The sequence below is a fragment of the Myodes glareolus genome, chromosome 24 (assembly GCF_982192425.1).
Source record: "Myodes glareolus chromosome 24, mMyoGla1.1, whole genome shotgun sequence".
NCBI classification, from domain to species: Eukaryota; Metazoa; Chordata; class Mammalia; order Rodentia; family Cricetidae; genus Myodes; species Myodes glareolus.
The window spans coordinates 15,373,234-15,400,104 of record NC_142049.1 but is presented as its reverse complement, the minus strand read 5'-3'; the positions used below and the strand labels follow the sequence as shown (position 1 = coordinate 15,400,104).

Sequence of the window (26,871 nt, the reverse complement as noted above, 5' to 3'; positions counted from 1 at the left end):
CAGAACTCAAAGCAGTTTACCACTGAAATCCTGAATATATATCTATGATAAGGTCTACATATTTTAATTTTCCAAATTCGACAAAATGAAACACATCCATCTGCCAGAGTTCATCCGTTTGAGTGCCCTTTGGGTTAATTCCTGCAGGTAGTGGGGTCTGGTCGTATAAAGAAGAAGTAGGACATTTCTTTATCATTTCCTTGGCTTGTTGACAGAAAAATCTTTTTTCAAAACTTTGCTCTTGACATGCTCTTTCATGACATCTTGAGGCCTCCAGCACATTTCTTCTCAACAGCTGATCAATTTCTGCAATTTATTTTACTAGAGGGTCAGGCAAACTCACATAGGATTGGATTGTGCTAAATATTTGGGATGATTTCTATTCCTGATTATATCTTGTAACTGAATAAATAATAAAGTCAATTCTGTATGATCATGACAGTATCATAAGGGATTTGTGCCATTTTACTTAAATTTCCTAACTGTTAACCTGCCTTTCCTGATTTATTTGCATCAGTATAGAATGTAGGGGTTCCAGTTAATGGTGTTCCCTATACAATGTAAGGAAGATCCAGTAAATTCTCTTTATAAAGTGAATTCTCTTGCTTTTGAAATACATGTTAATTTCTCCCAAAAATTTACTGCAAGCTCTTCGCCAGTGTTCAAATTCTGCCCATAATGAGTCAACTTCATCATTAATAAAATGTACTGCAATTCCTGCTAATTAATGAAGTCTTAATTTTTCTTTTAGAAGAAAACATAAGTTTTTCATTTTTTACTCTATGTGGCAAAAAAAAATCCATTCTAAAATAATATAGTTTCTCGGCATTAATATTTCTGAAGGAATATGCATGGAGGGTAAAATAACCAGAAATGTATTCAAGCTCTGGATCCAAATGATCCACATGTGCCTCCTGTAATTTCTTTTCCAGCAAAGCCTATTCACTCTCAGCCAGTTCTCTTGGACTATTTAATTCCTTGTCAGCTTTCAAGGTTTGGAACAAATTACTCAGTTCTGGTTTTGTTACTCCAGTAGTGGGCCATAGATGGGCAATGTTTCAGCAATCACTGAAAGTCATTAAGAGTCTGTCCTTGGATTCTCTGCCGCAACCAGCCCCTGCAATGGCCTCGTGTTTGGTGGGCAAGAAGATCGTGTTTGTGACATTCAGATTCTAGGAGATAAGTTTCCATGCACTTTGGTGGCATAGAAAATTGACCTGCCTGAGTACCAGGGAGAGCCAGATGAAATTTCCAGACAAAAGTGTTGGGAGGCAGCTCACCAGGTGCAGGGTCCTGTACTGGTGGAGGATACCTGTCTGTGCTCTACCGCACTCGGGGCGGAGGGGGGGGCTCCCTGGCCCCCACATAAAATAGTTTCTAGAGACGCTAAAGCCTGAAGGTCTCCACAAACTCCTGGCCAGCTTTGAGGACAAATCAGCTTATGCACTTTCTACCTTTGCTCTCAGCACTGGGGACCCAAGCCAGGCAGTCCTCTTGATCAGGGGCCAGACGGCGGGCCAGAGGCTCCGGGGACTTTGGCTGGGATGCCTGCTTTCAACCTGATGGATAGGAGCAAACGTATGCAGAGATGACAAAAGTTGAGAAAAACACCATTTCTCATCGGTTCAGGGCCCTGCTCAAGCTACAAGAGTACTTTAGCGTGACTGCTGGGGCTGGTAACCAGAAAAGCCGTGGGGATGGGGAGGACTATTGTAGAACTCCCCAGGAGGCAGGCACTCCTGGCAGGTATTTCTCTGGGGTTCCCTTTGCCAAGGGATACAGGCAGCTTCAGCAGCCAGGTCTGGAAGAGCAGTTTGCTCTGCACAGGGGAACTCTGGGCCAGTTGTTACTAAACTCTTGCCCTTTGGGATTCGTGAGTTTCTTTTGACCAGGCATAGTGGTGCACACCTTTAGTCCCAGAATGTGGGAGGCAGAGCAAACAGATCTTTGTGAGTTTAAGGCCAGCCTGGTTTAGATAGTGAGTTCCAGGGCAGCCAGAGCTACATAGTAAGATACTGTCTCAAAAGCAAAACAAAAAGGCAGAGTTGCTCTTGCAGCCTCTGGGATCCTGAGAGAACTTTGGGTGTTCACACTTCTTAGCTGGGTTGAGGGTTGGCAAAGAAATACACAACCTTTGATTTTAGAATGCAGCAAATGTAAATTCTGGAAGGTATGTTTCCAAAGTAAATGGTATATTTGAGTGGGAAAAAAAAAGAGTCTGCAATTGATCTCTCCTACTTAGCACATTTTGAGGTCAAATTTTTGGTAGACTGATTTTTTTTTTGGTAGACCTATTTTATATTCTAAGTTATTAATAGAATTTCTACTTTGTATTTTTTTCAGGAGCAATTATAATCCCAAACTAGACAAAATTTCCTTTACTTCTTTGAACATTTTCTCTAAGGTATCTTCATTTGAATCAGCTATTAAATATCGTCCATATAATGGTGAGGAAACTGCTTATGTATCATTTCTAAAGACTGTTATACAAAATATTGGCAAAAGGTGGGGCTGTTTAACTTTCCTTGTGTGAGAATCTTACATTGAAATCTTTTAGTGGCTGATAATTTGCTAAAAGCCACAACATTAGATAGTAATTGTTCAACCATCTTTTTATAAGGAACATATCAGAACCAGGGGGCCTCGTAAACATTAAGCCATAATTCAAGGAAATTTTGGTGTTACTGCTTTGTGAATAAAGTGTCTTTTGCTGTGAATTTTTGCGTTGGCTAACTCCCTTTCTGTTACAAATTGGGAATTAATTCCTATAGTTCAGAACTGTTTTCTATGTCTTTGTGGCTTACCCATCACATTCCCCTATCCACATGTGAAAACAATTTCCCACTGCCGGGGCTTCCTTCCTCTCTCCTAGGTAAGCACAGAGATCCGCCTTACTGCAATTATCTTTATCAGCAGGCATTTGGTCAGCATTTAGGGCCCAGGCAAAAGCATCTCATTTAAGATATTCGCAGATATCCAAGGACATAGAATTACTGCTTGCCCAAGCTGGTGGTTCATAGAAAGAAGAAGAGGCCAGTTCACTGATGATTTTAGTACAGGAAATTTACTGTCTCAAGGACACCAGAAGAGATAATTAACCACAAGTCAGAGAAAGTTCCAATACCCATGATCAGAATGGGTGTTAACAGCATACCCCTGAACTGATAATTTAGTGCAAACTCCAGACTTAGGCCCTTAGAAACTGCAGCTTCTGGTGAATATGCTAATCAGATGAGGAGCCATTAGCTTCCCCCTGACTGTTTAAGTAGGTTGCCTGATTACCTGGTATCCTCTGTGCATTCTGGGAGAAAAGAAGCAGAGTGCTGATTTAAAATACAATCCGTGCCCTATTCATAATTTTACTGAAAAGAAACCTTTCATCTAACCACCTAAAAATATAAAGCAGCACACTAACCTTCCCCTCTAGAATCCCCTGACGATTTAATTCCTTTCCTAACTTTCTCCATTAAGTAGTTCACTGGACCTGCACCAGCCACTCCCACCAGTAAGCTGAAAGTCACAGGTCTGTGTGTGAGTTTGTGAAAACTCTTCTCTGATTTTTATGGGGCAAAAGAATCCCAGCCCTGGAACCAGAAAGGGCTGGGGAATTGCTGGTTATGAGGATATATATGACTGGGAATCTTTGTAATAGGTAGAACAAAGGAGAAAAGGAAAAAGAGAGAAAACAGGAATAAAGAAACATGGATAGATGGATCCTGTTGTAAGTAGATTTCTTAGTCCCCCAGACTTTAGCCCCCTTTGTTTATTGTGGTGTCCTTGATAGAGCCCTGAGAGGGGTTTCTTAAGAGCTGGACTCTTTGGGGCCACACTATTAATTATTCTATGTAGGCACTGTGAAGACAAATTTTTCTCTGTCTTTTTCTTCTAAATGTTTGATGAAGAAACAATCATTTAAATCAAAAACTATGAGGCCATCCTTTAGGTAATAGAGAAGGCATAGGAATATCAGCCTGTATGTAGAGAGCCCATTGGCTGAATCACATTAATAGCTCTTGGATCGGTTACCATTCTCCATTTTCCAGATTTCTTTTTAATAACAAATACAGGAGAATTCCACGGGCTGGTGGATTCTTTAGTATGCTGAGTGTTTAACTGCTTTGGGAGAATGTTCTTGTACACTGTAAAGATTTGTCACTCATATTGGTTTAATTAAATGCTGATTGGTCAATAGCCAGGCAGGAAGAAGGATAGGATGGGGCAATCAGACTAGAAGAATTCTGGGAAGAGGAAAGGCAGAGAGTCAGTTACCACCCAGACACGAAGGAAGCAAGATGAGAATGCTTTCTGAGACTAGGTACCAAGCCACATGACTAAACATAGACAAGAATTATGGTTTAATTTATGTTGTAAGAACTAGTTAGTAATAAAACTGAACAATATGCCAACCAGCTTATAATTAATATAAACCTCTGTATGTTTATTTGGGACTGAATGACTGTGGGACCAGGTGGAACAAAAACTTCCATTTTCATTTAACTGCTCCTGTCCCAGCCGTCCAAGGCCTGCAGTTTCTCTATTGTTAAAGGCCATTGCTCAACTCATACAGGGTTCAGCATTCGTTCATCTTCTTGGCTTCATGACTGAGGTTTTCCTATGTCCGGCCTCAAACCCTTGCTATCACATTTCCCCAACATATATTCTCAGTCTTTGAGCTAAAATAAACCCCTGCTTAAATTGCTTTTGTCAGATGTTTGAGCAAAGCAATAGGAAAGAAAGCCCTTATGTGCCCCCTGTCTCCCTGGTGTAGGTCAGGACATCTAAACATTTTCTACTGAGCACAGCTTTGCACCTGAGAAACTTTTACATGATTCTGACTGCAGGGATCTAAAGCAGGCACACAAATCAAGCATTTACTGGCAATAAATCCAAAAGAAATTAAAACAGTTCTTTGGGGCTGGAGAGATGAATCAGCAATTAAGAGTGCTGGTACAGAAGACTAGAGTTCAGATCCCATCACCCAATAAACGTCGAACATGGTCCTGTTCACCCCCCCTAACCCCGCACTGAGAGGGCATGGAGAGAGCAGACTCTCTGGGCATGGCTGCCAGTCTAGAGGAAATCTGTGGGCTCCAGGTTTAACGAGAGATCCTGCATCAAAGAATAAGGCAGAGCATGACAAAGGAGGACATCTCCCTGTAGTTTGCTGGCATGTCCACCTACACATACATGTGCACATACAACACACGCATACACTTCACACGCATGCACACATACATTCACATATACGTGTAAAATTAAGAACCAGATAACAAAACCAGTTATTTGGCACACACAATTTTACCAGTCAGGACTACAGTAAATTTACACGTGAATGAGAGAGACGTGCTTGTTTGTGTAACAATGCGTTCAGAAGACACACTAATGTGACACATGCTGAGGAATAATGGCAGGACCATGTCAAAGTCCTGTGTCTGTAACTGAACCATTATATTTCTATAGGGGAAGATTGTGGCACGAATTTCAATTGGTCTTCATAATAAAACCCAGAGTCAAAATGGGGTAAATGCCAAAAGATCAAAGAAGTAGAGGAGCCAGCTACTAGAGAGACATTGTATCTCTACTGAATCCTCAGACAGAATCTCAGCAGAGTCCTCCAGCTCTGGGAGCTGTGAATTCTGGAGAGGCTCATAGCCTAACATTAGTCTAAGATTAAAGTATGTGCACAAGGCTGCATCCTGTGCCAGATGGTGTTGACACAGAGCTTTAATCCCAGCACTCCGGAGGCAAAGACAGGTAGATCTGTGAGTTCAAGACCATCCTGGTCTACAGAGTGAGTTCCAGGACAGCCAGGGATTCACAGAAAGCCTGTTGAAAACAAAACAAAATTTACATACAAACAACCCACAAACAAAAAAAGCTGCACCCTGTTCTCAAAAATTACACTTTTGATTATCAGTTGCACAGAGTTCCATGTTGTTAGTGGCCACCTAAACTGTGAGGCCTATCACTGGCCATCCAGATGAGGAACAGAGTAACCGTTTCATTGGTAGTAAAAGCCCAGGGGGACTCCCACTAGGTGCGCCTGCCTGCCCGAATCCCCCTTCTGCAGAAGACAATTTGCTTGCCCCTAGTGCTTTGGATTGTGTGACATTTCCCTGAGATCCCAGACCCATTTCTTATGTGTTCCCTAAAAATGGAACCCACCCCACTTTCGCCCTGCTGACCCTAGAAGCTGAATGGCCACTGCTTCATTCTTCCTTTTTTAGAGCAGTCTGTGGTCTCCTGTTCACTGCTGTATTGCATGATCTACGCGGTAGGCCTCTAATAAATGATTGCTGTTGAGTTTGTGAACGAATAAATAAGTGAGACAGAGGTCGGGAGCTGAACCATACTTTAAACAAGCAGGGCTGAATCATAGTGCATTGAGGGGTGGGGTGGGAAAGAGAGGGAGAATGAGGTGGGAGAAGGGGGAATGAATTTGTAGGAGGAGCCAGTTTCTCAGTCTACATCCTGAGCTGGCTTCCTGCAGTTGCCAGGACTCAAACTCCAGTTCAGGAATGGTCATTCCTCCAAAGTGTGCTGGGTTTGGGTTTTCTTTTGTATTGTTTGTCTGTTGTTCCTTGAGAACTCCGCCTGGGGCCCCCCCTCACCTACCAGCCTTGAGTCCCCTGTTTGCTTAAGGAGAGGTTGCCAGGTTGTAGGAACCCAGGTAGGCACCTAGGGAGCCCCCCTTCCCATTTGCCAACTCCCGGACGCTGTCCATGGTGCCAGTGTCAGCAGCTTCATTCCTGTACTTCCCTAGCTCACCCCTTATAATCCCTGGAGAAGATCTAGCCATTTGCTAGGTCGTGGCCATATTCTGGACGAGCCGCCCTAGTCTTCCTTGTAAGCAGGAGGGGGTGGGGGGAGGCCGACTTGGGTCTGTGCTGCGGGGCGAGTGAGCCTCTGGAATGGGCTATGGCCAAGGCAGGGGGCGCATGTCTTGCTCCGCATGCTGCAATCTGCTTGGCGGGAGGGTTTAGAGGGTTTTCAGCAATCTGGACTGCACTCAGATTATGAAAGGCGCCAGCACCACCGTGGAGTGCAAGGGTAGTGGTGAGCGGACTTGGGGAGGGGGAACAGCGGCTGCCCCGCCCTAATCCCTCAAGAATCCCCTGACACCCATGTCTCTGCACTTAAAGCAACTGCAATCACTTACAGGTCTGACAGTGAACTAGGCTGCTGGACTGATGACAGCACAGTCCTGGGAGGATGTGGACCTCCTGTCACCAACCCTGACCGTCTGACCTCCAAGGGTCCACCCACCCTCGCCTTGGAGATTTAGGGATGGTACCTTTCCAATCTCCATTTTGACCCCCTCTAAATCCCTCTGGGAGCAACCTGCCTACTATGTGAGAAGCTTAGCAGTGTCCTGGAAGAAGTCAAATTTAAGGGCAGGCTGAACCCCGGAAGCAAGCACAAGGGCATTCTGGGAGCAGAGCAGATCCACATGGAGTAGAGAGAACAGCTAAAGTCCTAATTAAGTTTTAGAAAATACTTTAATGATTCTTTCTGAAGCCTCTTCTGGCCCACTCAGGAGGGCCCAGGGTCACACTAATCCATGGTTGAGTCCATGTTCATTTATTCCTAGGAGGGAAAGGAAAAGTAACAGGCTGAGTTAGGGTCTAGTCTAACCTCCAGGTCTCAGGGACTTGTGATTCCTGGAGCTTGGTTCCCAAGACCCAAGGGAGGGAGGGAGGCAGGGACAGAGAGAAGGAAGCAAGGAAGGAACAGTTCTGAATGGAGAGAAAGCCCTGAGCTAGGCTGATGTGTGGGTCACATCTCTTCAGGCTAGAACTTTGGGCATGGGGCTGAGTGGTTGGAACCCCTGATAAGGCTTGGAGACAGGAAGACTTCCCAAGGGTTGTCCTGATTTGTAGAACTAGGATCCTCAAAACTCCGAGATCAGAATTGGTGGGCTGCTTGAAATGGGTGGAACTCAGAAGGGTGAATTTGGGTCAATAGAAAGGGAAGGGCTCCAGTAGGCCTGAGCAGGGCAAACACAGTTCTGGCAGATCTTGTCCTCCCTCATTCCCTCTGCCTTGCTAAACTGTTATAATACATTCCTAGCACCATGGTCTATTCCCTTATTTGGCCTCTTCCTCCTCCTGAGGCAGACCACCAAGGTCCAGTATCAAAATACTGAAGTTCTGCAATCAAAAGTCCCCTTTTGTCTACCCTAATTAACATGCCCAATCAAAGCAAGCCAACTCATCCTAACAAGAGGTTGCCCCTTTCCCTTAATAAGCTCCCTTTTGCCTCTGGGCCACATCTGCCTCCCCTTTATCCAAAGGCAGTCCTTTCTTCCTCTAGGGAAATATCTCTTCCCTTTCTCCCCTCTTCCTTGTCTCCTATCCCCTGCCTTTGTCCCTCTGGGGCAAATAGTTCTCCTTTGTGCTGAGAACTTGGTCTTGATGTGTCCTTCCAGAAAGTTCTACTGAAAGAAGAAGAATGAGGGGTTGGGCCAGCACCAGGGCAGAAAATTGATAGTATTCAGTAAATATGTCTGATCAGGATCTAAGAACTGGGGCTTGAGGCCAGCTTAGCAAGGGCTCAAAGGGGCTTCATAGTGTGTAACTTCAACAAGTAGGTACACCAGTTTGTTTCTGGGACTTTGGAATGTCAGAGTAAAGACCTGCAGTTTAGAGGAACCTGGTCTGAGTGTGTGTGTGTGGGAGCATCAGAATTTTGCAGGAGCAGGTTGTCTAGGTGCATTTGTTAGCAAACTCGGGTCGGGGATGGGGATTTGTGCAACTAGAGGAGAGGAGCTTACTAAGTTCATGCCCAGCAGCTTCAGAGCAAAGTGCACGCAGTTGTTCTCAACAAGATGATAGGGAGGAGGGATGCTGTTCATGGCTTCTCGCACACGGCTCTCCAGCACCTTAGGGTCAATGCCACCGCGTTTGCGTAGTACACGCAACAGCTTTCGGGAGTGTTTCATCGCACAAAGGCCCTGTTTGTACACCACACCTTCCAAGTAACCTTGAAGCTTTTGTAGTATGCTATCTAAACTCTCGATGGATATTGTGCCTGTGGAGATAGCATGCTCAGTGCCAATCAGAGACAGCATTTCTTCAAACTGAAGTCCCATACAAGGGCTGCCCCTCCCCCTTCCAGAGACCTACACTTCCATCCCAGTTTTCACCCCAGTGCAGCACCCCTGTGACTGGTCACATTTGTTTCCACTCACACTCAAAGTGTATGATCTCTCCCTGGCCGCAGTAAACACCCACGTGGGCCACAAAGGGCACCGGTACAGGAAACTGAAACTCAAACAGGAAGAGGTCTCCAGGCTGAGGATCGCCTTCCTCTAACCCCACCTCCTGGAAGTGCTGACCAATGAACTCCTCAGAGAAGAACTTCAAGATGCTGGATGCCCCTGCCAGGGTCTAAGAGGAGAAATGTCACAGACTGCAGGGTAGATGCACAGGTATAGCTGGGTCATTCTGCTTGTCACAGACCTGGCTCGGGGTGAGGCTCTAGGCACAAGGTCTTCTTCACTGCTCTACACCAGTCTCCCTGTCCTTACGGGACTCTGGAGGCCTGAGAACCACAGATGTAAGCTGCCCTGAGCCTCCCTTGTGGGTCCCACACTATCTAGCAGTTGGGCCTTCCTTGCCACCCAGGTTTATCCACTATTCCCAAATCCCGCCACTCTATTCTCCTCCCTCTCCCAGTTCCTGGATGCCCTTCATCATCTTCCATCTTGGTATTCCTACAAGCAACACTGGGTTCTCGGAATTGGCAGTTTCCTGTGTTGAGACGTTGTCCTCCTGAAGAAACAGGAAAACTTCAGTGAGATCTGGACCATGGTAGACACCTCCCAAGTCTAATAACCTCATTAGCCAACTTGCATTCATCCACTCCTTGCTATCATTCTCGAGATAGGAGTAGTATCCTTATTTTCAGGAGGAAATTGAGGAATGACAAATCTTGCTACAGTCCACACTGCTAATCTGTGCCCATGTGACCATCCTGAATCTCATGTACTAAATAAATACTGTGGGTTTTTTGTTTTTCTATAAAACAGAGGAATCCAGTGTAGTTTCTCATCTTCATTGGGAACAGAGGGTGCTGCAGACTTGGAAGGATGATTTCACTGCCCTGGTTAAACCTGAGCTTTGGATTCAGGGTGGGGGGCTATTGAGACACTGCTAAAGGTCCTGAAAACAAGTGAAAACTCAAACAAGCACCTCTGTGCCCTTGTGCCCTTGGTCAGAGGTCATACTCTCTAACATCCACCATATAGCAAGACACCTTCCTGCCAGCTTCCCTCCCTTCCATCCCATACCCACAGGGTCAAGCAGAAGTCATAGCTATGGAAGGCAGTGGACTGTCCTGGCCCCCATTGAGACTGCTGGGACCCTGCCTGTGGAGGAGACAAAACGAACCAAGGACTTTTGCTCCATTTACCTTGGAAAAGAGTGAGCCCATCTAGGGAGAGAAAAACCAGTCATTACCACCGGGCTCGTCACCCTTCCTCCCTGCTCTGGCTGCTCAGTATCTGGGTGTTGTGCATAAACCTGCTCTACATGGCTGGTTACAGGTTGAGAGACCTGTCCCCTCTCCATATGGGACATCAAAAAGTCTCTTCTCTCTCAACCTCGACTTTCTCATCTATAACCTGGGGACAATAATGTTGGTGAGCTGGGTATCACCTGATCACTGTGAAGCACTGAGAACTCTTTGTGATCCTTACAAGGCCTGAGGGTTTATCTAAGGTTTATCTAAGGTCTAGTTGGCTCCTGAAGTTGCACATTTGCCTGCAGTAGAGGGTTGCAGAGAATAGCTCTCTCTCAGCTCAGAGGACAACAATGGGTCCCAAAGGCTGGTAGCCTCCCTGTGATCCTCACCCAGTTGGGGATCCTGGCTTGGAGTCCTGAGTCCTTCCTTCTGTCACCCTGGCTATCAGAAACAAAGCAGTGACAGGGTGTCCCTAAGAGTGGCTTTGGGGTCACTGCTCCCAGCAAAATACCTACAGCTAAAGCAAGGTCAGAGTGGAAGTCCACCTCTTCTGGCCATCCTTCCCTTTCTGGGGACTCTGGCTACTGTCACCCGCCCATCAAATCTAAGCTCATAACTACATTGCTTACCTTTTAGTGACCACACTTTACTCCTTATGAGACGTTCGTCTTCTGTGACCAGAGGAAAGAGGACAGGTTTCCATGGATCTGGCAGATAAAGGGGCTAACCAGGAAGTTCTGGGGCCAGATTCTGGGCATCAGTGTCCTAGCCAATCTGAGTGAGGCAGCGGCACTTCCCCTATGACCCTGGGATGGGCAAGAAGCCAGAGCATGAGGGCTGGGGTCCAGGTAGGTAAATGGCTCCTCCTTCCCCTCCTCCCACCTTTCAATATCTGATATCTGACATCCATGACTGCCCGTTCTCCTCAGCTCTGTTTCCTCACTCTTCACTGGCCTCGGGGAACTCAAGGCTTCAACTCCACGCTGCCTTGGACAGAGGACGAGAGCTAACTTTCAATCCCATGAATTTATTGAGGTTTGTTTTATGCTCTGTTCTAGGGGACACACTTTGCACCCTTGCAAGTGTATTTTGCAGGTTCAGATGTAGATTTCTGTGAGCTCACGCTGGGTCAAGGTGTTTGACAATATTGCTCATATCACTTCTGACTGTAGTAACTTTGTTTTTTTCTACAGTTTTCTGTCTGTTAAGAGGGATGGTAAGAGTTCCTGCTAAGTACAGGGGCAGAATTGTCTTCCTTTCGTCCTATAGCTTTTGCTCTATGGAGTTGGAAACTCTTACTACATGTAGAAACCTTTTATGACAGCGGCATCTTTGGATGAGCTGAGGTTTATCAATATGAATGTCCCCCATAGCTCTGCGAATGCTCGAGTTGAAGTCTTGATCTAACTCTAAGCTTGCTAATTGCATCCGTGTCTTTATCACTCATTGGCTTTCCTTTTTCCCGTTGACGTGCAATCTGTTTGTTTGTGTCTTTGTATTTATGTTTGATTTTGAGATGGGAGTCTTACTTGTTCCTCAGGCTGATCTCAGCTCTAGGCTCAAGTACACACCACAGGCCTGACTTTACATTACTGTGTTTAAAATACATACATAGACTATAACTGGGTCTTCCTTTTCACTCCAGAAATATTCAATGTGATAAATTGATATAGTTAATCTTTGGTCTATCATTATGTACAGGCTCTCCCCTTCTGAAGTGTGAGCATGTGTGTTTGAGCATGTGTGTGAACCTGAGTTTCAGGCAAGCTTTATTGTTAAAGCATCAGCAAATATCGCCAGAGAAGACTTTGTATGTACCATTGAAAGTACTGTGATTCACGGCATGTCAGTCTCCAGGGAGAGTCTCCCGTGTGCACCAAGGTGTGTCAGGCAGTGTAGCTGTCTGATGTGATTGGAACACAGTCATAGAGTGTGATGTTCTGTTTAGAATCACAGCTGCAGTAAAGTAAAGGCAGCAGAAATCAGGAACTCCCCAGTTCCATTATGTGCTTCATTTTGAATCCATTTCAGGTTTTCTGTGTTCAGAATCCTTTACTGCTGCCAAACTTTTTCTGAATGTTATGCTCAGCTAACAGGCCCAGTTGGGACCCTCAGTTTAAACAGCTTTGTTTAGGCCATCCTCATGCCCAGCCAGTCTGCTCTAACATCCCTTCCCCTGTAGTGATATCTTGTTTGCGTTTTAACAATAAAGTTTGCCTGAAGATCAGAGTGCAGAGCTAAGCCACTGAGGTCTGGGAGGGGTGGCACACACATTTAATCCCAGGACTCCGGGTGCAGATGGATCTCTGTTAGTTCAAGGCCACCCTGGGCTACACGAAATTGATCCAGTCTAAAAGAGAAACAGAGTTCACACAGGGGTGATCCCAGCACTTAGGATCCCAGGCCTCTAACCTTAGCACTAAGGAGGTGGAGACAGGAAAGGCTGTCTAGTCAAAGAGAAGAATATAAGGCAGGAGGAGACAGGAGCTCCATTCAGGCTGAGGCAGCGATCTGAGGACAGGATCACCCTTTAGTCTGAGCATTGGTAGAGGTAAGAACTCTCTAGTGGCTGGCCACAGGTTTCTCTGATCCTTCTCCTTTCACCTCCTGATAGCTGACTCAGAGTTTTTATCATGAAGACCAATTAAAATTCACGCTACACTTCCTTTGCCTCTTGCTCAATACAGATCACTTTCTTTTTTTTAAAAAAAATATTATTTTAATTTCACATGTGTGAGCGTTTTGCCAGCATGTATGCCTGGGCATCTTGTACATGTTTACATGGTGTCCAAGGAGGTCAGAAGTGGCATCAGACCCTCTGGAGCTGGAGTTGTAGCTAGCCATGAGTCAACACTGGAATTTGAGCCCAGGTCCTCAGAAAGACCAACAGGTGCTTTTAACACTCAGTCATCTCTTCCAACTCCCTCCTCCCCACTTTCATTTTCTTCAGTCCACCCTGAGATCCTTCCAGCACACAAATCTGGAGAGAGCTCCTGCTTAGAACCCTCATTCATTCTAGTGACTTCCAGTGATTCTAGCCACACTGTGCTGACAGCAAAAGAACCCACATATTGCTTTCCTTAGGCCTCTGGGAAGTAGGAAATCTAAATGAAATACGCTTATTTCTTTATTTGTTTCTTTGTTTGTTCAATTGTAGTCCTGGCTGTGCTAGAACTGGCTATGTAGACCAGGCTGATTTTGAACTCAAAGAGATCCTCTTGCCTCTGCCTCCTGAGTGCTGGGGTTAAGGTGAGCACCACTGCACCCTGCTGTACCATCTTTTCTGCCAATGGGAATTTTACTAAAATGTTACAGAGAGAGAGAGAGAGAGAGAGAGAGAGAGAGAGAGAGAGAGAGAGAGAGCGCAGGCTCTATCTCCTTTGTCTCAGGTTTCCACTTCTCAGCAGAGTCCTGCAGCCCTGGGAGCTATGAATTCTGGAGAGGTTCATAGCCTAACATTGGTCTAAGATTAAAGTGTGTGCCCAAGGCTGCATCCTGTGCCAGGTGGTGTTGGCACAGAGCTTTAATCCCAGCACTGAGGAGGCAGAGACAGGAGGATCTGTGAGTTCAAGACCAGCCTGGTCTACAGAGTGAGTTTCAGGACAGCCAGGGATTCACAGAAATCCTGTCTGAAAACAAAACATATATATCAACCAAAAAACCATAAACAACAACAAAAAATTGCACCCTGTTCTCAAAAATTACACTTTGATTATCAGTTGTCCAGGGTTTGTTGATGTTAGCAGCCACCTAAACTGTGAGGCCTAGCACTGGCCATCCAAAATGAGGGACAGGATCATCTTTTCAGTGCTAATAAAAACCCAGGGGTATTCCCACTAGGTCTCCTGCTTGCCTGAATCCCCCTGCAGAAGACAATTTGCTTTCCCCTAGTGATTTGGGTTGTGATGTCATTTCTCTGAGACCCCCCATACTCATTTCTTATGAGTTACCTAAAATGGAGCCAGCCTCACACTCCCCTGCTGCCCCTAGAAGCTGAATGGCCACTGCTTCATTCTTGCTCCTTTAGAGCAATCTGTGGTCTTCTGTTCACTGCTGTATTGCATGACAAGCAGGTTTACGCGGAAGGCCTCTAATAAATGATTGCTATTGAATTCATGAACGAATAAATGAGTGAGTCCGAGGTCAGGGTCTGAACCATACTTTAGACAAGCAGGGCTGAATCACAGTGCAGTGAGGGGTGGGGTGGGGAAGAGAGGGAGAATGAGGTGGGAGATGGAGGTCTTTATTCTGGGACAGCAGCCCAGACTCAAACTCAGGGGTCTAAATTCAGTACTTTAGAGCCCTTCCCCAAGGTGTTTTTGTTTGTTGGTTGGTTTGTTGGTTTGTTTTTGTTGTTTTGTTTTGTTTTGTTTCTCCTTGAGCCAACACACCCAGCTAATAAAAGGCTGTAAAGCAGAGACACATAAGTACACAAGGAACCAGCAGCTGTCCTTTGAGAACTTAGCCTGGCTGGGCCCTCCCTCACCAGCCCCTGGTCCCCTTGTTAGCCTAAGGCAAGGTAGCTAGGCTGCAGGAACCCTGTGCAAAAGCCTATAGGGCCAGTCCTGGGCCTCCCAGGCGCAGTCCATGCTGCCCAACCGTCGCCTATGTCCTGGCCTGAACTTCCCTAGCTCACCGCTCATACTATGAGAAGATCGTGGCCATATTCCGGCTCTCCAGGGCAGGCCAAGCCGCCCTTGTCTTCGCTGTAGGCTGGGGCTGCCCACATGGGTCTGCTCTGCAGGGCGAGTGAGCAACCAGGATGCGCTATGGCCCAGGCAGGGGGCGCAGGCCTAGCTCAGCAGAGCTGCAAATCTGTGTGGTGGAGGCTGCATGCAGATTCAGCAATCAGGGCTGCACTCTGAGATTCTTAAAGGCGCCAGCACCACCCCGGAGTGCAGGGGTTGGGGTGAGCAGACACTGGGAGGAGGAACAGCGCCTGTTCCGACCCCGTCTCTCAGAATCCCCTGACGCCCTTGTCTCTACACTTGAAGCAACTACAAGCACCTTCAATTCTGACAGTGAATCAGGCTGCTGGATGATGATGGCACAGCCTTGGGAGGGATAGGGTTGGATCATCAACCTGATCACCTGACCTCCAAGGGTCTGCCCACCCACGCAGTGAAGAGGGGAGTTAACCTGAAAAAAAGGTCTTGTTGCAGACACCAGTTAAAACACTGGCCTTGGAGATTTGGTACCTTTCCAACTTCCCTTTTCACACAGTCTAAATCCCTCTGGGAGTGGGTGGGGGACTCTCTACTAAGGGCGAAGCTTAGCACTTTCCTAGAAAGAGTGGAATTTTAGGGCAGGCTGACCCAGGAAGCATCAGCATACTGGAATCAAAGAAATTCCATGTGGAGTAGATAGAACATCTAACATCCTAAATAGAAAATGCTTTAATGATTCTTTCTGAAGCCTCTTCAGGTCGGCTCAGGAGGACCCACGGTCACATTAATCCATGGTTAAATCCATGTCCGTTGACATCTAGGAGGGAAGAGAGAAGTAACAGACTGAGTTGGGGTCTAGTCTAACCTCCAGGTCTCAGGGACTTGTGATTCCTGAAGCTCAGTTCTCAAGACCCAAGGGAGGGAGGGAGGCAGGGGGAGAGAGAGAGAGAAGGAAGCAAGGAAGGAAGGCCTGGATGGAGAGAAAGCCCTGAGCTAGGCTGATGTATGGGTTACATCTCTTTGGGCTAGAGTTTTGGGCATGGGACTGAGTGGTTGGACACTCCTGTGTGCCTTGGAGAATGGAAGAGTTCTCAAGGGCTGTCCTGATTTGATGAACAAGAATCCCCAAATCTCTGAGATGAGAATTGGTGGGCCGGGTAGATCTCATAAAACTGGCCTTTGGATCAATAAAATGTGAAGGGTTCTAGTAGGCCCCAGCATGGCAAACAAGTCTCTGGCAGGTCTCTCCCTGCCCCAGTCCTTCACCCTGCTAACCTGTTAGATTACATTCCTAAAGCTAGCCACCAAGGTCTATTTCCTTACTTGGCCACTTCTTCCTCTTGAGACTGACCTCCAAGGCCCAGCTGTCAAAGTATTGAAGTCCAACAACCCAACCTCCTGCTTTTTCCACCCTAATTAACATGCCCAATCAAACCAAACCAACTCATCTAACAAGGGGTTACCCTTTTCCCTTCATAAACTGCCATTTGCCTATGGGCCACATCTGCCTCCCCTTTATCCAAAGACAGTCCTTTCTTCCTCTGGGGAAATATTGTTAAGACCCCGACCGAGCTTTAGCTGCAGTAAAGCCATTTTGCAAGGCTCTTTCACAAACAAATAGGGTATCTGAGGTCAGGGGGCGAGGGCAGCCTCACCAGGCTGCAAAACAGGAGATTTATGGTCAGACACCTGGCCTGGGAGGGGAATGGAAAGTTCAGGGAAAACCATATGGGCTTTAGATAGGGTCAGGTCAGCTATTATCTGGTTTCTATGATCCTGGTCAGGAGCCAAGGGACCTGCCCTCAAATTCACCCCTTGCCTCATTCAAACTGACCAATGAGATCCCTGTTACCATGCATCTGCTTCTGTACGTTTGCTTCTGTCTACCCCAACCCTATATAATCTGCCCCAAAACCCAGCCCAGGGTGCTCAGTTCTCTATAGGACTGCAGCACCCACAGGTCCTGTGTGAACAATAAAAATTGCCTCTTGCTCTTGCATCCAGTGGCTCAGACTCGGTTCTTGGGCGAGGGTCTCCATGTGTTCAAGACACCCTCTGGGGAGTCTTTCAATATCTCTTCCCCTTCTCCCTTGCCCCTTTTCTCCCCTATCCCTTGTCTCCTATCCCCTGCCTTTGTCCTTCTGAGGCAAATAGTTCTCCCTTGTGCTGAGAACTTGGTCTTGGTATGTCCTTCCAGAAAGTTCTACTGAAGGAAGAAGAATGAGGGGTTGGGCCAGCACCGGGGCAGGAGATTGGCAGTATTCAGTAAATATGTCTGGCCAGGATCTACGAACTGGGGCTTGAGGCCTGTCTGGCAAGCGTTCAAAGGACTGCATACATAGTGTGTAACTTCAACAACTGGGCATACCAGTTTGTTTCTGGGACTTTGGGATGTCAGAGTGAAGACCTGCAGTTTAGAGGAACCTGGTCTGAGTGTACCAGGGGAGGGAGTGTCTAGTTACATCTATTTAGGAAACTCAGATTGGGGTGGGGATTTGTGCGGCTAGAGGAGAGGTACTCACTTAGTCCATGCCCAGCAGCTTTAGGGCAAAGTGCATGCCGTTGCTGGTGATGTCATTGTAGGGAGGAGGCTTGCTGTTCATAGCTATTTGCATCCTGCGCTCCAGTTCTTCAGGTTTAACGTCATCGCATTGGCGAAGTACGTGCAAGAGGTGTCCAGAGCTCCTCAAGGCACCAAGGTCTTCTTTGCACACCACACCTTCACCACCTCCACCGTAACCTAGGTAACCTAGAAGGCTTTGTTGTCCACCCCAGCTGGAGGCCCTGCCTGTGGGGATAGCTGCCCCAGGGCAAATTAGAGTTAGCATCCCCCCCCCAACTGAAGTCCCCCACCCAGGCGGCCCCTCCCCCTTTCAGAGACCTATACTTCTAGCCCAGTTTTCATCCCAGGTCAGCCCCTTCATGACTGGCCAAATTTGTTTCACTCACCATCCAAGTGTATGATCTCTCCGTTGCCGCAGTAAACACCCACGTGGGGCTTGAAGGACTGTTCCTTAGGAGACTGCAACTTGAACAGGCAGAGGTCTCCAGACTTGGGGGCCCCTTTGTCTAACTCCACCTCCTGGAAGGGTTGACTTGTGGACTTCCCGGGGTAGAATTGAAAGTTGCAGGATGTGCCTATAAGGGTCTAAGAAAAGAACTGTCTCAGACTGGATGGTGTCATTCCGCTCATCACACATGGTTGACCTGGATCAAAGTGCGGCTCTAGGCAGAAGGTCTTCACTGCTTTATACCTTCCTCCCTCTCCATAAGAGCCTCCAGAGACCCCAAAACTACAGATGTAACCTGCCCTGAGCAACCTCTTAAGGATCCCATACTGTCCATCAATTGGGACTTCCTCATCACACACAGTTGTCCACATACTCCCTAATCCTGACACTATTTTCTCCTTCCTTCCCAGCTCGTGGATCTCCTTCCTCATCTTCCATGTTGACTTTCCTATAAGCAACAGTGGGTTCTGGGTGTCAGCAGGTACCTGGGTTGAGAAGTGGACCAGAAGAAACAGGAAAACTTCAGTGAGATCTGGACCGTGGTAGACACCTCCCAAGTCTAATAACCTCGGTAGCCAATGTGCGTTCATTCACTACTTGCTACCATTCTCAAGATAGGAGTAGTATCCTTATTTTCAGGAGGAAATTGAGGAATGTTAAATCTTTCTAGAGTACACAGCTAACCTGTTTCCACATGACCATCCCGCATCTCGTGTACTAAATAAATGCCATTGCATGTTTCTTTCTGTAAAGGAACTGAGGAATTCAGTTTAATTTCTCATCTTTACTAGGAACAGAGGACGTTGGAGACTTGGAAGAATGATTTCACTGCCCTGGTTATGCCTGAGCTTTGGTTTCAGAGGAAAGATGGAGGTGAGAGGGATTATTGGGGTACTGCTAAATGACCTGGAACCAATATATGATCCCGCACTTTGAGTCCTTGTGCCCCTGGTCAGGGGTGAAATCCACGGAATAGGGATAACACCTTACTCCCTCCCATCCAATACATACTGGGTCAAGCATAAGTCACATCTATGGAAGGCAGTGGACTGTCCTGTGCCATGGTGAGACAGCTAGTACCCTGCCTGGGGAGGAGACAAAATGAGTCAAGGACTTTGGCTCAGTTTACCTGGGATGAGAAGCTCTTGTCGGGAGAGAAAAACCAGTCATTACCACTGGCTACTTCTCCTGTCCTCCTTGATCTGACTGCTCAGTATCTTGGTGTTGTGCATAAATCTGCACTAGATGACTGATTATAGGTTGAGAGACCTGTCTTCTCTCCATATGGGACATGATATTTATGAAGAAAGGGGAAAGTAACAGACTGAGTTAGAGTCTGGTGTAATACCGTGTCTCCAGCACTTTGTGATTCCTGGAGCTTAGCTCCTAAGACCCAAGGCAGGGAGGCAGAGAGTGAAGTAAGAAAGGAACTTACTAGATCTGGATGGAGAGAAAGCCCTAAGCTAGGCTAATGTATGGGTTACATCTCTTTGGGCTAGAGTTTGGGGAATGGATCTGAGTGGTTGGGCACTCCTGGTGTGCTTTGGAGAATGGAAGAGTTCCCAAGAACTGTCTTGATTTGAAGAACAAGAATCCCCAAATCTCTGAGATGAGAATTGGTGGGCTGGGTGAATCTCATAAAGCTGGACTTTGGATCAACAGAATGTGAAGGGCTCTAGTAGGCCCCAGCATGGCAAACAAGTCTCTGGCAGGTCTCTCCCTGCCCCATTCCCTCATCCTGCTAACCTGTTAGATTACATTCCTAAAGCTAGCCACCAAGGTCTATTTCCTTACTTGGCCACTTTCTCCTCCTGAGACTGACCATCAAGGGTCAGCTATCAAAGGATTGAAGTCCAGCAACCCCCCCTTTTGTCTGCCCTATTTACCATGCCCAATCCAAACAAACCAACTCATCCTAACACAGTGTTATGGTTTAAGAAAATGCTGCACCCCTGAGTGACTGCAGCAGACAGCGGGCCATGAGACCACGCTGCAGGTCCCTGAGCTATGGCAGGCAGTGGGTAGTGGGTCTCGAGAGCACAGCAGGCCACAAAGGCAGCTGGGTCCCAGGCTGGAAGCCACAAGGCGGATGAGAGAATGAGACAGATAAGCCTGGCATGTAAAGTGAAGTCGGATATTTATTTAGTGGGTTATGGATGGGAAGGGGGAAAGGGAGAGAGGGAGAGAGAGAAAGAGAGAGAGAGAGAGAGAGAGAGAGAGAGGAGAGGAGGAAAGGGGAAAAGTGGGAATAAGGGAGAGACAGAAGCTGCCTCTGAGAGAGAGAGAAAGAGAGAGAGAGAGACAGAGAGAGAGAGAGACAGAGAGAGAGAGAGAGAGAGAGAGAGAGAGGAGAGGAGGAAAGGGGAAAAGTGGGAATAAGGGAGAGACAGAAGCTGCCTCTGAGAGAGAGAGAAAGAGAGAGAGAGAGACAGAGAGAGAGAGACAGAGAGAGAGAGAGAGAGAGAGAGAGAGAGAGAGAGAGAGAGAGACACTCAGGCTTGAGCTTGCCTAGCAGAGGAGAAGTGGCCTTGGCTTGTCTCTTAAAGGGACAGAGCAGACCATTACAAAAATGGGTTACCCTTCATAAGCTGCCATCTGCCTATGGACCACATCTGCCTCCCCTTTATCCAAAGGCAGTCCTTTCTTCCTCTGGGGAAATATCTCTTCCCCTTCTCCCTTGCCCTTTCTCCCCTCTCCCTTGTCTCCTATTCCCTGCCTTTGTCCCCCTAGGGCAAATAACTTGTGCTGAGAACTTGGTCTTGGTGTGTCCTTTCAGAAAGTTCTACTGAAGGAAGAAGACTGAGGGGTTGGGCCAGCATCAGGACAGGAGATTGGTAGTATTCAGTAAATATGTCGAGTCAGGATCTAAGGAACTGGAGCTTGAGGCCAGCCTGGCAAGGGCTCAAAGGGCTTCATAGTGTGTAACCTTCAACAAGTAGGCACACCAGTTTGTTTCTGGGACATATGGATGTCAGAGTGAAGACCTTCAGTTTAGAGGAGCCTGGTCTGAGTGTAGCAGGAGAGGGAGCATCTGAATTTTGCTGGAGCAAGTTTGCATCTGTTAGCAAGTTTGAGACTGGGATGAGGATTTGTGCGGCTACAGGAGAGGTACTTACTGAATCCATGCCCAGCAGCCTCAGGGCAAAGTGCATGCAGTTGCTTTTAATAACATTGTATTGAGGAGGATCGTTATTCATGACTTCTTTTACTCGGCGATCTAGGTCCTTAGCGTCCACACCATCACGTTTGCGAAGCACACGAGAGAGCTTTCTGGATCGCTTTAATGCACGGAGTCCCTCTTTGCTCACCTTACCTTCTCTGTGCTCCAGAAGTGACTGTAGTACACCACCTATACCAAACTTGGAGGTCCTGCCTGTGGGGAGAGCTGGCCCAGTACAAATCAGAGCTAGCATTTTTTCCTCAATCTGAAGTCCCACACCAGGGCTGCCCCTCCCTCTTTCAGAGACCTACACTTCCATCCCAGTTTTCACGCCAGCTATGTCCTCTCCTGACTGGCCGTATTTGTTTTCGCTCACCCTCAAAGTGTATGATCTCTCCGTTGCCACAGTAAACACCCACGTGGAACCCAAAGTACTGGGCCTTAGAAGTCTGCAATTCGAACAAGAAGAGGTCTCCAGGCTGATATTCACCTTGGTTTAACTCCACCTCCTGGAAGTGCTGATTCACGAATGTCTCAGAGAAGAAGAACTTAACGGTGATGGCTGCCTTTGGTACGGTCTAAGAGGAGAAATGGGGCAGATGCAGCGTATATGCACAGGTACAGCTGGGTCATTCCGCTCATCACAGAGGTAGACCTGACTCAGGGTAGGGACCTAGGTAGAAGGTCTTCACTTCTTCCTACCCAACAACCCCCCCACCCCGCCTATAAGGGACTCCAGAGGCCTGAAAACCACAGATGTGCCCTGCCCTGAGCCACCTTTAAGGATCCCATACTGTGCAGCAAATGGGACTTCCTTGTCACCCAGGGTTATCCACTATTCCCAAATCCCGCCACTCTTCTCCTCCCTATCCCGGTTCCCAGATCTCCTCCCTCATTGGTCTTCCATCCTGGTATTCCTACAAGCAACACTGGGTTCTGGGTGTCGGCAGGTACCTGGGTTGAGAAGTGGTCCTGAAGAAACAGGAAAATTTCAGTGAGATCTGAGCCATGGTAGACACCTCCCAAGTCAAATAACCTCGGTACCCAACATGCATCCATTCACTGCTTCCTACCTTTCTCGATATAGCTATAGTATCCTTACTTTCAAGAAAAAAAATGAGGAATGTTAAATCTTGCTATAGTATACACACCTCACCTGTGCCCATGTGACCATCCTGTGGCTTGTGTACTAAACTAATATTGTGACTTTTTAAAAATCTTTTTTATAAGGAACTGAGGAATCCAGTTTAGTTTCTCATCTTCATTGGGAACAGGGGGAGTTGGAAACTTGGAAGGATGACTTTACAGCCCTGGTTAGACCTGAGCTATGCTTTAAGAGAAGACACACACACACACACACACACACACAGAGAGAGAGAGAGAGAGAGAGAGAGAGAGAGAGAGAGAGAGAGAGAGAGAGAGACTATTTGGGGCATTGCTAAAGGACCTCAGACCAACAAGTGATCCCTCACCCCAGGCATCTTTGTGTCCTTGTGCCCTTTGATCAGGGGTCTTACTCTCTGACATCCACCAAATAGCGAGACACCTTCCTCCCAGCTCCCCTCCCATCCCATACCCACAGGGTCAAGCAGAAGTCACAGCTATGGAAGGCAGGGGACTGTCCTGGCCCCTGTTGAGACTGCTGGTACCCTGCCTGGGGAGGAGACAAAATGAGTCAACGACTTCAGTTCCACTTACCATGGATTCGGAGAAGCTCATCTAGAGAGAGAAAAGCCAGTCATCACCACCGGGTTCGTCACCCTTCCTCCCTGCTCTGGCTGCTCAGTATCTGGGTGTTGTGCATAAACCTGCTCTACATGGCTGATTGTAGGTTGAGAGACCTGTCCCCTCTCCATATGGGACATAAAATAGTCCCTTCTCTCTCAACCTCAACTTTCTCATCTCTAACCTGAGGACAATAATGTTGGTGAGCTGGGCATCACCTGACCTCTGTGAAGCACTGAGAGCTCCTTGTGATCCTTACAAGGCCAGAGGGCAGGGCTTATTTATCTAAGGTCTAGTTGGCTCCTGAACTTGCACATTTGCCTGCAGTGGAGGGCTGCAGAGAATAGCTCTCTCTCAGCTCAGAGGACACCAATGGATCCTAAAGGCTGGTGGCCTCCCTGTGACCCCTGCCTCACAGGTCCAAAGGAATCACTCAAATGAAAAGTCCAGACTCTCCCTCAAATTTCCCACTAGAGTGGAGGCTGAGGACAGAGAGCCTCTCTGTCTGCCATCAACTGGGTCTTTGCCCCTTCAAACAAGGCTTCAGGTCCATGGCTGCTGTTCCACCCATAATGAAAAATAATACTTGTTGTCAAAGCTGTATGAAGGCCCCAGTTATCCCCAACAACAATGTCATGTAGATCCTACTGTCATTCTCATGGAAGATGGGAAAACTGGGGCCTGGGGAGGTTGTTAAGGTTACATCTAAAAAGTGGTAGAAGTAGTGTTCAGACTGAGGTGGTCTGACTTACCCAGGGTAAGGGACTGACTCCAGAGTCCTGGGACCTCTTGAATGGTACACAGAACACCCCCCCCCCCCCCCCCCGTCTCCAGCCCCCACCAACAGGAGGTATTGACTCCTGCAGTCTTCCTGCCCAGAGGAGCAGCTACCCTTGACTTTAGCATTCATTCATTTAGTCGTTAAAAGTAGAAAGAGCAACACCCTGGAGCCATCAGAGTCTGGGACAGAAGTTTTCCATTTCCACGGCCCAGGGCCTGACAATGTTGCCCACCCTGTTGGGGATCCAGGCTTGGAGGCGTGAGTCCTTCCTTCTGTCGCCCTGGCTATCAGAAGCAGAGCAGTGGCAGGGTGTCCCTGAGACTGGCTTTGGGGTCACTGCTCCCAGCCAGGTACCTACAGCTAAAGTTAAGGTCAGAGTGGAAGCCAACCTCTTCTGACCATCCTTCCCTTCTGGGGTCTCTGATCACTGTGATCCCATCATAATCTGAGCCCATAATGTAAGCTGCTCACCTTGTAGTGAAGATCCCAGAAAGTTGTAAGCCTAGAGAGAGGAGAGCTGACAGCCTGCAGGTGTGTCAGCAGCCAAATGTTCTCTTTGAAGAATGTCTTTTTCCTTAAAGCCAGAAGCTTTGTCAGTGGTCAAAGATCAACTTATAAAGAATAAAACCTTTGTGTTACCACTGCCACCGACCAAGGTTAACTTTATAGCTGCTTATATGTAAGTCCCATCTGCTCTTTTCTTTAATCATTAATCACTGCCTTGTATCCTTCTCAGCTAGAGGGCAAACATCCGTATCAGGACAGCTGCAGGCTTCTGCAAACACCTTAAACCAACACCTTATAAGCAGAAATTGTTAATTTTAGAATGCAAAGGTGATGCTAAGCTTAACCTCAAAATTGTAAAAATAAAAAATACATTTATCCCAAGTCTGATGCTTAGTTTTTACTATAAAAAGAGGCTCAAAACTTGTTCCCATTGCTACAGTATCAGAGACCGATTTTTGATTGTTGCCCCAGAGAGCTGATAAGCTTCTTTTTGCCCTGCTGTATCTGGCATAAAGTTTGCTTCTGGTTCATAGGCTTTGGGGTCTGTTCCCCATTATTTGAGCATTCCCAGGACCCAACAGTAGTAACCACACTTCACTCCTTATGAGACGTCTGTCTTCTATGACCAGCGGAAAGAGGACAAGTTTCCATGGGTCTGGCAGATAAAGGGGCTAACCAGGAAGTTCTGGGGCCAGATTCTGGGCACCAGTGTCCTAGCCAATCTGAATGAGACAGCAGCACTTCCCCTATGACCCTGGGGTGGGCAAGAAACCAGAGCCTGGGGGCTGGGGTCCAGATAGGTAAATTGTAATGACATCTAAATTGTATTTTAATAAATAAAGACTGTCTGGAGATCTGAGAGTAAAACAATCCAACTGGTCAGCTTTACAGACCAGGTTACGGTAACTCACACCTTTAATCCCAGTAACCACAATAACATGCACCTTTCATCCCAGTAGCCATACTAGTTGCCATAGAAATCAGGGGGGTGCATGTCTTTAATTACAGTGGTGCACACCTTTAATCCCAACCCTAGAGAGGAATATAGGATGGGAGGAGACAGCTCTCAGACAGAGACTCGTTCTGAGCTTCCCGGGATCAGGATTGTCATTCTTGGACTGAGGTCGAGGTAGGAGCCACTGGCTGACCATTTTGCTTTTCAGATCTTCAGGTTGTTCCCCAATTTCTGACCCTGAGTTTTTATTAATTGTCTTTCATTCGGCCTGCAATGTGGTGCATGAACTCACCACCCTGAGATTAAGAATCTCATGCTCTACCAACTGAGCTAACCTGTATGGATTCATTATGGATTAAAAAAAATAAGGTTTGTTCAAAATGCCTTGACTTCAAAATTTAAGTCAAAAGTTATGTTACTTTGGAGAAGAGGTTTTGCTTTTGTTTCCACAGGAAGTGAGAGTCTGTGGATTCATTGTTGGTTATGAAAAGCAAGGTTGATTAAGGAAGACCCCCTGAAAAGTCTCCAATGGTAACAGATGACACAGATGATCCAATATTTCAGAGTATATTTGTTACAATTTCCACTGAGTTCTACATCCAAAACAGCTTCACGACTGCTGCCTGAAACGATCCAGCCTCAGAGAATACTCCAGAAGGTCTTGATCATAATCCTAAATTTTCTTTAGGTCCCCATAAGATGACCAGTGCCCTCCAATCAAAAGGAAGTATCCTACAAAACTAAGCTCACATTCGCCAAACCTGGATTATGGATGTTTGTATTTGTTTAATGTGTTGGTTACAAGTTGTTTGGATAATGGTGGGGGGGGAAGCAAAACAAAGGAAATTAGATTTAAGGTTCTTGCTTTGAAACAACAACAACAACAACAACAAAAAGGCCAGGTGGTACACGACTTTAATCCCAGCAATAGGAGGCAGACGCAGGTAGATCTCTATGAGTTCATGGTCAGTCTGGTCTACAGAGCAAGTTACAGAATGGGATTCATAGCTACTGAGAAACCCTGTCTCAAAAAAATAAAAAAATATATAGAGAAAGAGAGAGCGAAAGAGAGGAAGAAAATTAAGGAAAAGAAAAAAGAAAATTATAAATATGACAAGATAGAAAGATAGATTATTGAATCTACTCTGAAAAGAAAAAGTGAAGATGTAAATATGATGAGATAAAAAGGTAATTATAGCACCCACTTTTTTAAAAAAGCAACTATTAATTTTGTATAATGATTCAAATTTAATTTTAATTTTGTTAAAACATATAATATACACTTTTCTAATCTTGTCCAAGGTATTATATCTATACAGTTCATTTAACAATGTATTGCAAATTTCTAGTCCTTGAAAATTATTATTATCAACTGTGTAGGATAATAACAAAATATAGGTTAATAGTTAATGACCTAATATAATCGAACTTGTAGTCACATTTAGATATCTTATCAAGGTCAAACAAAGATATAATTTAGACTGATAGTTTATCTTCAAAAACTTCAGAGATCTACAGAATTTGGAATTTAAGATGTTTTAATGACCTAAGTTCTTCTTTTTTTATGACAATGTGATATGGGAGGTCCTTCTGTCTGTGTA

The 26,871-nt window shown here is 46.4% G+C and overlaps 2 protein-coding genes and 1 pseudogene across 6 annotated transcripts; 1 reads left to right on the top strand and 2 right to left on the bottom strand.

Annotated features, from left to right (window-relative positions):
* Positions 1–1,168: 1,168 nt before the first annotated feature.
* Positions 1,169–7,285, top strand: LOC148117968 (inosine triphosphate pyrophosphatase pseudogene; annotated as a pseudogene).
* Positions 7,286–7,480: 195 nt separating this feature from the next.
* Positions 7,481–15,693, bottom strand: LOC125400796 (uncharacterized). Of its 2 annotated transcripts, XM_085683069.2 has the most exons (6): positions 11,094–15,693; positions 10,414–10,434; positions 9,720–9,773; positions 9,191–9,389; positions 8,774–9,030; positions 7,481–7,587 (listed from the first exon to the last, which is right to left on the bottom strand). In XM_085683069.2, exons 2-6 carry the CDS (start codon positions 10,432–10,434, stop codon positions 7,582–7,584), a joined length of 537 nt encoding a protein of 178 aa, XP_085539195.2. In that variant the 5' UTR covers positions 11,094–15,693; the 3' UTR covers positions 7,481–7,581. The 2 variants fall into 2 exon arrangements, with proteins under 2 accessions (XP_085539195.2, XP_048290922.3); XM_048434965.3 differs by having other exon boundaries at positions 9,720–15,693.
* A 149-nt stretch (positions 15,694–15,842) lies between these two features.
* On the bottom strand, positions 15,843–24,423 carry LOC148117967 (uncharacterized). 4 transcript variants are annotated; one of them, XM_087901420.1, is made up of 8 exons: positions 24,280–24,423; positions 23,001–23,021; positions 22,257–22,274; positions 21,679–21,880; positions 21,259–21,527; positions 18,081–18,279; positions 17,654–17,919; positions 15,843–15,948 (listed from the first exon to the last, which is right to left on the bottom strand). In XM_087901420.1, exons 2-7 carry the CDS (start codon positions 23,019–23,021, stop codon positions 17,654–17,656), a joined length of 975 nt encoding a protein of 324 aa, XP_087757546.1. In that variant the 5' UTR covers positions 24,280–24,423; the 3' UTR covers positions 15,843–15,948. The 4 variants fall into 4 exon arrangements, with proteins under 4 accessions (XP_087757546.1, XP_087757547.1, XP_087757548.1 ...); XM_087901421.1 differs by having other exon boundaries at positions 17,654–17,880; positions 24,280–24,422; XM_087901422.1 differs by having other exon boundaries at positions 17,654–17,931; positions 21,793–21,880; positions 24,280–24,421.
* Positions 24,424–26,871: the final 2,448 nt, after the last annotated feature.